Here is a 12,146-nt window from a genome sequence, read left to right on the forward strand (position 1 = left end):
ATTTTAATAATAATTTAATAAATTTAATCTCGAATTAGGTGGTGTCACCACCATATTAAAGGATATTTTATAAATTTTAATTATTTAATTTGTTTTATTTTATATCCAACATGCTAATACGTGTCACCACCTTATTTGTTAAGCAAAACAATGTAAAATATAAACTACTTCTATAAAGGTTCGAACCAATACGTTGGTCATTTTCAAGACACGCCTAAGCCATTAGATTAACACCATCAATTGGAATTTGTTTACAAGATTTTATATATTTTGTTTGTAGCTGAAGGCCATCTGAAAAACAAATTGAAAGGGAAATACGCACCTAAAATGGATCAAATTTGGGACTTCTACGCGGGTTAATTGTATTCATAACACCGGACCAATGCTGAATTAGTTTTTATTTATCAAAACATACTGTATTTAACTTGTATTATAACGAAGATCAAACTTTGATTTTTTTTACAGCATATTAAATATATAAACAGGAAAATTATTTGAACAAATTTAATTAATAACATATAAATATATTCATTTCATATATAATTTAGTTAATATAAGATTTAAAATTAAAATAAATTTAATATTTATAAATTAAACATAATTGTATAAAATTAAATATAAATTTTTAAAATAAATTAAGGTTTGATTCATTTTATTGTTTTCGTTATAATTCAAGTATATATATTTAATATTCTGTAAAAAATCAAGGTTTGATTCATTTTATTGTTTTCGCTGTAATACAAGTTAAATATAATACGTTTTAATATCAAAGACCAAATTGAGCATTGGTCCAGTTGTTAGATTATACTAAACTTGCGTAGAAGTCCTAAGTCCGATCCCCCTTAGAAGCATATTTTCCTATCAATTTGTTTTTCAAATGGACTTTAGAAAAAGGGTGAAATGTGTCATCACCGAGCAGGTTTTGTTTTACATTGTTTTGCTAGCAATCAAGGTGATGACACATGTCACCATTTTTTAAATTCTTATTGAATACAAAGTAAAACAAATTAAATAATTAAAAATAATAAAATATGTTCCAATATGATGGTGACACGTGTCACTAAATAATAGGGGATTAAATTTTATTAAATTGTTATGATAGAAATCATAAATATTGAGGATTAAATATGTAATTATACCAATTTTTTTAACTGTTAGCACCGTCAAATGTTAATGACAAGTGGCTTGATTGAATGCATTTAAATAGTTAGATGACCTGATTGATAAGAATTCAAAAATGATGGTAAAAATGAAAATGGGTTATAGTTAAGCGGTCATTGGTATAGTTTACCCTAAAAATAAATTAGATGTGACTTAAATTAGTGGGTTTAAAGAGGTTGAGTTATTTGGTTTTATGAGTTATTTAAGCTTATTATATAAATTGAGACCTGATTTTGGTAATTTTTCTTAAAGTGATAGTTGAAATTTATTTTATTTTAAATTAGTATTCGAATTTAAAAAAATATTAAATTGATACTTTTATTTACTTGTAATCTTAATAATCAATTAAATTGTTGGTATGATCTGTTCAAAAAATGACATGTCATAATCTAATTGGCTATTGAAATACCAAATTAACACTATGTATCAATTTGATTTTTTTTATAAGATTAATACTAATTTAATAATATTTTTCCAATTTCAGGTATCAATATGAGACAAAATAACAATTTAAAAGAATTTGCCAACTTAAGGTACCAATTTATATAATATGACTAATCATCTTGGCTGAATCTTTAAAGAAGAAAAAACCCATAATTGCTTACAGAGCCCAAGTTTCCAAATACCCAACCCACAAAGTTTATGAAAAAAGGGCTCAATCCAAAATAAGAAACATGAAACCCAAATTTAAGAGCTGTTTTTGTCATTTAACCTTAACCTAAGGGTGAATTTGAAAATTCATCTTTCTCTAGAAACCGCCCCAAATCAGAAAGATAACTCGATACATATTGTATGGTCCCCTTTTTGCCTTTTAAAATACCCTCAAAACCTAGCTAGATGTTCTTTCTCTTTTACTTTTCACAATTTCTTAATTTTTTCATCTCAATAACCCATCATCATTAGCCTCTATATTCTCTCTTCATCTCATGTAAGTCTCTAAATTCAATCGATTTTTCATGCTTTAGGGTTTTTAAGCTATACATCAGATTTTGCGGAAGCTTTAGTTGTTCTTTCTGATTTGAGTTTTATAACTCTTATTCATTGCTGGGTTTGCTTTGTTTGCAAAGATATGGTATATTTTGAAGTTGTAATGATGGCTAGTCTGTGTCAAGTTTGGGTTTGTGTTAGTTTTTCCTTTCTTGTGTGATTTGATTTTGTGAAGGCTTCTCTTTAGCGAGTACTTTTTGTTTTATAGCTATACGCATTCTTTTTTGGATATTTAACTTTAACTGGGTTCAGTAGTTTTACTATTATTGATTCGTTTTTCTGTAGAATGATAGCTAATCATTTGAATGTTTGGGTCTTCGGATTTAAGGTTGGCACGATTTGATTTGAAAACAGTCAGATTGACACAAATGTTTGTTTTTTAATAATTTTTTTATATTCATTATTTCCCCTTTTTTGCAGAAAAACTGTTATGGCTGAAGTTGATCCAAGCTTTGTTGAACATGAAGAGGAACAGGTACAGGAACATCAGAACTTGGACCAGAACCCAAGCATGGAGCACAACATGAACTTGGAGAACTATGTAGTCTTGGAACCCAATGTGAACTTGGAACACAATGTGAACTTGGAAGACGATGTAAACTTGGAACTCAATGTCAATTTGGTTCACGATGTGAACTTGGAGCAGAACTTGAACTTGGAAGAAGGTCCGGAAGATAATTTGGAGGAGCAAAATTTGCAGCAGGAACAAGAATATGAACCAAAAGTAGAACATGAAGACGAGGCAATGGTTGGAGGTGGTGAAAAGAAGTGGCCAGGATGGCCTGGAGAGAGTGTGTTTCGGATGTTGGTTCCTGCACAAAAAGTCGGTAGTATAATTGGACGTAAAGGGGAATTTATAAAGAAAATAGTTGAGGAGACACGAGCTCGTATCAAGATACTTGATGGTCCTCCAGGGACGACAGAGAGAGCTGTAAGTTTGTAACTTTGCTTCTTGGCTTTAATTATATTTAGCGTTAATATTTCTGGGAATTGATTATTACCGTTGTACCTGTTCTACTTGTTTGTACTAGTTTTTGTGCCTATATTTCCATTATATTTTCTTATATAGAATGATTCTGCAGCCGAAAGTGGCTTTCCTTGACTGCAAACTTAAGCATACAGTCACCATGGGACCATCCTTTGCCCTTTTAGTTTTCTTGTATATCTAATGATTCTTGTTGGAAACTCTGCTGTTTCACTTTTTTGTTCCTTCAACATTTTAGCTTTTATTTTCTATTTTATGTTATAGTGAATTGGTTTTAAAAAGCGTGCCTAGGCGTGCTTTAAGCGCGGGGCACAAAACTAAACGTCTCTAAAGGCATAGGCGCATCGACAAACGAAAGGCTCTCTCAGGCGCTTAAAAGCGAGCGCTTTTTCAAGATGCGCTGGGTGCACTGCTTCCACCTTTTTAGGGAATTAGAGAGTTAGAGGAATTAAAAAGAAAAAGGGGGGGATACTGCAGGAGATGATATGTAGAAATATAGTTGGCCTAAACCTGTTATGTCAGTCAGTTTCTTTCTTTTGGCACTGCTTCTGCCTCTTTAGAGAGAATTAAATAATAGACTAAGTGCTGCAGCAGGTGAGGTGGAGAGCAGTTCAAGCTTCCTATGTCGGTCGGTTTCTTTCTTTTAGCACTGTTTCTGTCATTGTAGATTAAAAGCAGATTAACTGATTGAGTGCTGCAGCTAGCAGGTGAGGTGGAGAGACATGGTTGCCCCAAGCCTCTACCTTATGTTAGATGATTAAAATCATTTTTATTTTAAATAATATTCTATTTTATTAATTTTTAAATAATATTTGATCTTATAAATACTGATTAAGTAAACTTTTTTTGAATTTTACTCTTTAATTACTGTAAAAGTTAAGACTAAGAGTAGTTTGGTTTATACTTAAAAGTAAAGTCACTATTAGTGTGAAGCAGTGTATGGTACAACATGTTGTAATGAGCTTCTCTATGTTAAATAGTAAAGTTTGCTCTTTGGTTTTAGCCATATTGTCCCAGTCTTAGGAACTGATTACATGCATGTTATATTGGGTTAATATATACCATAAACATGAAAAATACTAGAACAATGGTATCAAATATCATCACCAGGTCAATGTTAAGCTTTAAAATATTCCTTCCTAATCTATAACTGTTGTATAAACCAAAGTAGAGTAACACGCCTCAGTCCCTACATATTTGGGGATGACTATAAGATCCAAGACAAACATTTAGTTATGTCAGAAAACAGTGAACAACTAGGAAGAAGAACGCAAGTGCTAAATTAATGGATTTAACATTAAAACTGATATTCCTTGGTGTACCCCTCTTGTAATTGGAAACTCGTGTCAATCCTCAATAAGTTGCTAAGTTCACAAAAACTCCCTCATACGTATCACATTATATAGTAACATATATGAGAGGGACAACTTTAGAAAGTTATATAAGAAAACAATTAAGAAAAGAGAAGAAGAATTGAAGTGCTAATATCTTTGTTTTAAAAAGTGCGCCAAAAGCTCAGGGTGCTTGTGGGTGCATAACATAACGCCTCTAGAAGTCTAAGCACCGCGACCAACAAAAAGCTCTTTCAGGCACACGCTTTTGGCACTTTTTGAAGAGGTGCAAGGCTCACTGCTTCTGCCGCTTTAGGGGGAATTAAAGGGTAGATTAAGTGCTGCAGCAGGTGGGGTGGAGAGACATGGTTTGTCCAAGTCTACTATGTTGATCAGGTCCTTTCTTCTTAACACCGATAAGCTTTATGGGGGAGTTAAATAGTAGATTGAGTGCTGCAGCAGGTAAGGTGGAGATAGGTCCAAGCTTGTTATGTCGGCCAGCTTCTTTCTTTCTTTTAACATCGCTTCTGCCGCTTTAGGGAGGAATTAAAAGCAGATTGAGTGCTGCAGCAGGTGAGGTTGAGAGATATGGTTGCTCCAAGCTTACTATGTCAGTGATTAATTTAATCATTATTTTAAATAATATTTTATTTTATTTAAATAATTTCTCAAATAATATTTTTTATTTAAAACATGTTAACTAATGTTAGTGGTGATTAAAATAATATTTATTTCAAATAATATTTAATCTTATAAATATTGATTAAGTAAACTTTTTTTCGCTTTCTGAATTCACCCTTTAATTACTGTAAAAGTTAAGAGAAGTAATTTTAAGAGTAGTTTGGTTTATACTTAAGAGTGAAATCATTTTAGTTTAAACAAATACTGAATCATCCTGATTCCATAGCTTTCAAGCTTTTTAAGTACGCACATTCAATGTATATTAGATAAGGGTGTTGATTTAAAATCATATTTGATGTATTTATGTGATATTTTATGAATTTAGAATATGATGTTGGTTTATTACAATGTAAACCTAATTCTGTGGTAAAAATTAAAAACTTCTGAAGTAAGAGAAGCTCCAGCTCTCTCTAACCAGGCGTTTTCAAATTTCAAATTTCCAAGGGAGAGAGAAAATATGGGTGTCGTTTATACAACCCTCACTACCGTCATTCATCATTAGTCTTCACCTTCAGTCGCTTGTCGTCCGTCGTCCTCCGACCATCGTCCGCCGTCCTCCAACCACCGTTTTCCGTCTTCCGACCACCGTCCACCGCCGCACTTCGACATTCTTTTGACGCCGTTTTTCTCAAGGATATTCATCTACCCACAACGTTTCCTTTTTCCTGGTTATTTTTGTTAGATTCCTTTTCAATCGAAGCAAATCTACTTGCCTTTCTTCGCCGTTCTTTTCCACCACCAGTTTCCCGAGTTTCGTTTTAACCGTTCCACTGTACTCGTCGGATGCTCGTGACAAAAACCCAAGTTCTCTACTGTGAATAATCACTGGTGGTCAATGGATCTTCTTGTGAAAAACTTATTTTTCCAGATCGTAGTTATTGGCTCTGGGTTTTCATGTTTGGAGGCATATCTTACCTAGCATTTTACTTCTCTGATTTTTTCGTTCAAATCTGCATTCAAAATCCAGGATAGTTTGTCAAGTCTCTAGGTGTTTTATTTCAACAGTCAGTCATCATGCCAAGTGCTGGAATCCTACCTTCTCTCAAGATGAGACCTCCGGTTCAAGTTCCTTCACCCTTGCAGCTGCGCATTCTTTGTCATCTCACCTTTCTCTTCGTGATGAGGTTTGTACTATCTTCATTATGGGTCTGCCTGAAGATGTCAAAGAGAGAGAGTTGCAAAATTTTCTGAGATGGCTTCCAGGTTTTGAAGATTCACATTTGAGCTTCAAGGGAGATAAGCCCAAGGGTTTCGCACTCTTCTCAACTGTTAAATTTGTAGTTGCTGCCAAGGATGTCCTTCAGAAAATAGTTTTTGACGCTAAGTTAAATTCCTTGCACATCGAGATGGCAAGGAAGAATCTTGTTGTTAAAGGAGTAGTTACAGATTCTGATTTTGACAAGTATGGAGGTTTTCCTGTTCCTCCAGTACTGCCATTGTCAATTCCACCTTCTGTAGCATCTCCTAGTTTTCATGTGTCAGTTAAAGAAGTTTGCTGCGATGAAAAATCTGCAGTAAATGGTGTACACGAGGGATCCAGGGAGTCGATCACAAAGGGGTGCAGAGTTGATAAGTCTGGATGCTTCACGTTATTTGTTGAAAATTTACCAGAGAAGATTCATTGGGAGAGGTTTGGATCTCTTTTTTGCTCTCATGGTCGGGTACTTGATGCTTTTATTCCAAATAAAAGGAATTCAAAAGGAGTTCGCTTTGGTTTTATTCGCTTCGCATCAATCGAAGAAGCAAGGAGAGCAATCTCAAAAATGAATGGCTCTCGTATCGACGACAACAAAATTGGTGTTTCTTTCGCTAAATTCAAACCTCGACATTCCTATTGGAGAAAGTCCTCGACAGGTGTTCTTCGCAAGTCCGGGATGGAAGATGATTCGAGGATGAATCATTATAAAGTTGAAGGTGTTATAGATGAAGAAAAACTTCAGGTGTTGAGCAATTGTCTAGTGGGGTGGTGCAAGGACTTTGTCAAAATTGGTCATCTCGCTAGACAAATGCAAGCGAAGGGCCTCATGGCTTCACCTTAATGAGAGCTGCTGGTAATGCGATTTTAATGATTTTCGAAGACAATGCTTCACTGAGAAGTGTAAAGAACGATAAATCAAAGATTCTCGCAGAGTGGTTCTCCTTAGTCGAAGCTTGGTCAGAGAGTTTGGTAATGGAGTGTCGTCGAGTATGGTTAGTTTGCGAGGGTGTTCCTTTTCACACATGGAATTGGAATACTTTCAAGAACATTGCTGATAAGTGGGGTTTATTACTAGCTATCGACGAAAGTTGTCATTCTCCATCATCCTTTGATCGGGCAAAAATTCAAGTCCTCACAAAGGCTGATGCGAGAATTGATGCGAGAATTGATGCGATGGTGGAATTGAAGGTTGGTGACAACTTCTTCAAGGTCATGGTGCATGAGATAGAGGCTTCATTCAAACCAAACTCTATGGCTCCTGAAGAAGACGAGTCTCATTAGATCTTGTTTCTTCAATTGTGGTTTTGTTTTAGTTCATATGGCTGTAGGTGTTGCTTTTAATTTGCATTATGTTCTGTTGCGCTATTTTATTCCTACCGCTGGTGGTGTAATTAGAAGTAAGGTGATTAGACTGTGGCTTTGTATGAGGTTATATGAGGTTAAGGTGTTTGTTGTAATGGTGTTCATCACCATGAGAGGATATTCCTTGGTGTCTTTTGTATCGGGTATTATTATCAATAAAATTTGAGGTACTCTTTTCTTCCTTCCAATGTTCGTTAACATACTTTAAGTATGTGAACGAATAAGAAGGGAGTTTTTAATGAGACCTCCAACTTATATAAAAAAACCTAATTCTGTGGTGAAATGTTTTGGAAACTAAAATTTTGTGAATGATAGAAATGGGTCGATGAGAGGACAAATAATGTTAAAGGGATAGTGTGTGGAGAGGAGATTAGGTGGTTCAGGAGTGAACTAGTAGATAATGGGTATGGATATGCTCCAGAATTGATTTATAAGATATTTAGCATAAAAAGTGCGCCTTGCCTACAAAAGGTGAACACCTTTGTCTTGCTCCGAGGCTCCAGAGATCCTTTGCACCTTGGTGTGCTTTGCGTCTTCTAGGACTAAGACTATACGGATAAAGAAGAATGGATGTAAGATTCTAAGAACTTAACATGCAGTCATGTGAAATAAAGTTCTTTGTTTCATAATAATAGTTCATTACATCTTAAACTAACAACACATTAGCAGTGAACTACTTGCCCATGGTCTGATTTCATTCTCAAGATTTGGGCAATTGTAGAAGATTGTAAGGAAGATCATAAGCAATCGATAAAATATAACTACAGTGCCCTTCTTTGCAATAACAACAATGAGTCTGTGCAGGTTAAGAAGTTGACATCAATCAGACTCCAGTTTTAAGGAACCAAAGTCCCAGATTGCAGGGATCAGCATTGTGTGTTTCAAATTTATGAAGGTTTGATCTGAATTAACAGACAAATCTTGTCCGAACAAGAAGCTCTGCTTTCTTTCTGGTAACTCTAGAACCTGGATGGTTGGTGTCTTGCCACAGATAGTAAAGAAACTCTAAAGGGAACCTGAGCATACTGCAAATGGCTTTTTAATCCGTGGAAATGAAACTAAAGTACTTATGTGGAGTCATCAAAAATATGCCTACAATAATATGGTTTAAATATATATACAAAACCATGTAAAACCTGTCTTAATAACATATTTCAATGCACATATGATGTAGTTTCCAGTAAAATTCATAACCTTTGACCCAGTTAACTTACAAACCTTATCAGGCAAAAACAATGTGATTAGTAAGCGGTCCCTTACTGCAGACAAGGATAGTTGCTTGCATGGATTATCTGGACATCATATTGAAGAAATAATTAAGAAAAAGTTATATTAACCCTGCTGAATTTAAACAGTTCAAGTGAAAGTTTGTATCATTTCTGAAAAAACACATGTAATTTTATTTTAAATGAAAGGAGTTCAACGATATGTTATATCAAATCTGGTCTAGTATTTGTTTCACCTATTCAATATAGTATGCTTCATATTTGCTAATGGATTTAAGAATCGGGGTTTGTATTGGTTTGTTAATTTCTATTCCCATATATATATATTTTTTTCGTATGGGCTGTGAGTTGTAACACAGTCTGTGTGCTTGCTGCTGCTGCTTTGTATTGTGAATAGGTAATGGTATCTGCTAAGGACGAGCCTGATTCTCCCTTTCCACCTGCTATAGATGGGCTTTTGAGGGTCCATAAACGCATTGTTGATGGTTTGGACGGCGATCCATCTCATGTACCTACAGCCGTGGGAGCCAAGGTTTCAACAAGGCTGCTAGTCCCTGCCTCACAAGCCGGAAGTTTGATTGGAAAACAAGGAACAACTGTCAAATCCATTCAAGAATCTTCTAATTGTATTGTTAGAGTTCTTGGAGCAGGTATTCTTCTTAAGATTCTGTTTCTTACAACTTCTACCGTTTCCTTTGTACTTATTGTTTCTGAAAGAGTAAAGCTTTAAATGATCAATCCATATAAAACTATTTTCAAATGTTGATTTTATTTCATATTGCTCCATGTTTGCGCGGGCACACACATTTTTCAAGAAGATGTGGTCAAGTGATTTTACTGCTTCCCTAAATCAAATTATAATGTCGAGAATATGACATAATGTGGACCTTTGTTTGATTTATTCGATTATCATTTTCCTCAAAGGATTTTTCTTGTAATTTTCTCATGTGCTTTGCATGATTTGAGCTTCTTTTCTCTTTCTCTGAAATGCTGCAGAAGACCTTCCTGTCTTTGCTCTTCAAGATGATAGGGTTGTTGAAGTTGTTGGAGATGCAGCTGCTGTGCACAAAGCGGTGGAGCTAATTGCAACTCATCTCAGAAAGTTCTTAGTGGACCACAGTATAATTCCATTGTTTGAAATGCATGTGAGGCTTCAATATTTGCTGACCAGCTGTCAATTGTACCTCATTGTATGAAATGTAATTAAAAATCTATTTCGTGTTTCCACCAGATGCAAAGGTCTAATCATCAGATGGACCACATTCCACCTCATCAATCTTGGGGTCCATCTCAAGGTGTCCCACCAAATGCTAATGTGGGTGCTGGTTATGGACATAATCCTCAGTACATGCCGCCTCCTCGGCAACTTGACAATTACTACCCTTCTGCTGATATGACACCTCATATGGAGAAGCAGCATTATCAGGGTATTTCTGCATATGGAAGAGAAGCGCCAATGGGTGCTCATGGATCTTCAAATTCCCAGAATGCACCATCGATGATCACTCAGGTAATTACATACCACAACTTATAAATTGTGACCTCTATTCTCCATACTCGACTTCTATTATGGTTATTTGTTATAACGAGTTTCCAGTCTTGTAAAGCTTTTGTTCGTGAATGATTGTGGTTCTCGGACAAGACCCTATAGTAAAGTTTTCTTGTGTTTTCTCTTTATAGGTCGCTCAGCAAATGCAAATTCCATTTTCTTATGCTGATGCTGTTATTGGGACAGCTGGTGCAAGTATTAGTTACATTCGACGTGCTAGTGGGGCAACTGTCACCATTCAAGAAACTCGGGGTGTCCCTGGTGAAATGACAGTTGAAATAAGTGGAACTGCTTCACAAGTTCAAACTGCTCAGCAATTGATTCAGGCAATAATTCTATGTCCTGATTTCCTTAAAATGAATGATTGTGGAACCTAATTCCCATATATCTTGCTAAGTCGAATGTAATCGAGTCAGTTAATCTTGGCGGCCTTGTATGAAATGTGTTGAGAGTTGTATAGAATTTGGTGATCTTTGGTTATAATACTAATACTAACCATGTTGCAGAATTTCATGGCTGATGCTGCTGCTGCGGCTCAGGCTCAGGCTCAGCCTCAGGCGCAAGCAGGTGGGGTCGCAGACCAAGCTTATAATCCTTATGCAGCTCATGGTTCTCTATATGCATCACCACCTTCCAATCCTGGTCACCCTGGAGGGTATGGCTCTGTTTATGGTTCAAACCATGGGTTCTAAGGATTGTTTTGATTTTGATGTCATCTTAGAGAGATCATAAATTGATAGAGAACTGTGGTGGTAAGCTAACTGATTGGCTTGATGGATTGTATGGATTGCTGTAGGAAATTGTACCCTGCTTAATGTCATAATTTTTTTTTTTTTGAAAATAGTAATGTCATAAATTAGAACAAACTAAAACATGCTAAATTTATGGTATGCGTCAGGCTAACCCAAGGGTTTAGCCACTACAATGTTTTTTATTATTCATTTTAGGGTGAAATATGCAAAGTCCCAAGATTATAAGGTATTTTTTTTGTAGTTTTCTGATTGACGTATGTTTATTTATTTTTGTTGGAAAAATTATTGGGGGATGAAGTGAGTTAATAAATTTAATTTTTATTTTGTAAATTTTTAAGAACAAAAAATTAAAAAATAAAATTTAAAAATTCAAAGCAAAAATAAAATGCAAATACCATGGCTGGTTACTCTAGGAAAGAATAATTGAAAATAAAGAAATGTTTCGAGTCTGAACAGGAAAAGCGCCTTTCAGTAAGCAGCAGCATAAATATATAGAACAGAATTTTGTTACAAATCGACTACTATTTTTTTTTTGGGATAAATGTGAATTTTATATCAAAAGAATCAGATTCGGGTGTACACACAGCCTAAGTTCCCACGTTTACACTAATCACCTTCCTTCGAACCATGTTCTTCAAATCATCAACTCACTCATCCACCTGCTTGCAAACACCTTTGAAGAACCTTCTGTTCCTTTCTTTCCAAATCAGAGCAACACCCATTTCATGCCAAACGAAACAAGATAACATGTTTTACAAAATTTCCATTGCTACGTGCCCAACTAAGCTCCCAACTCCAATCCATAATCGGCCAAGCCAGATTACAAGCTTCAAAACCCACTCTCAAATACCTTTTGACTAAGCCCACTCGAAAAAAGTTGATCTCGGGTTTCACACGTATTCGAACATAACAAA

At 35.3% G+C, this 12,146-nt stretch overlaps 1 protein-coding gene across 1 annotated transcript; it reads left to right on the forward strand.

The window, feature by feature from the left end:
* Nucleotides 1–1,983: 1,983 nt before the first annotated feature.
* On the forward strand, nucleotides 1,984–11,173 carry LOC120179110 (flowering locus K homology domain-like). The gene is made up of 7 exons (XM_039184818.1): nucleotides 1,984–2,089; nucleotides 2,569–3,079; nucleotides 9,329–9,581; nucleotides 9,928–10,076; nucleotides 10,163–10,441; nucleotides 10,612–10,806; nucleotides 10,987–11,173. The coding sequence occupies exons 2-7, from the start codon at nucleotides 2,579–2,581 to the stop codon at nucleotides 11,170–11,172; spliced, it is 1,563 nt and encodes a 520-aa protein (XP_039040749.1). The 5' UTR covers nucleotides 1,984–2,089; nucleotides 2,569–2,578; the 3' UTR covers nucleotide 11,173.
* The last annotated feature ends 973 nt before the right edge of the window (nucleotides 11,174–12,146 follow it).

The sequence above is a fragment of the Hibiscus syriacus genome, unplaced genomic scaffold (genome assembly GCF_006381635.1).
Source record: "Hibiscus syriacus cultivar Baekdansim isolate YM2019G1 unplaced genomic scaffold, ASM638163v2 tig00112402_pilon, whole genome shotgun sequence".
In the NCBI taxonomy this organism is placed as follows: domain Eukaryota; kingdom Viridiplantae; phylum Streptophyta; class Magnoliopsida; order Malvales; family Malvaceae; genus Hibiscus; species Hibiscus syriacus.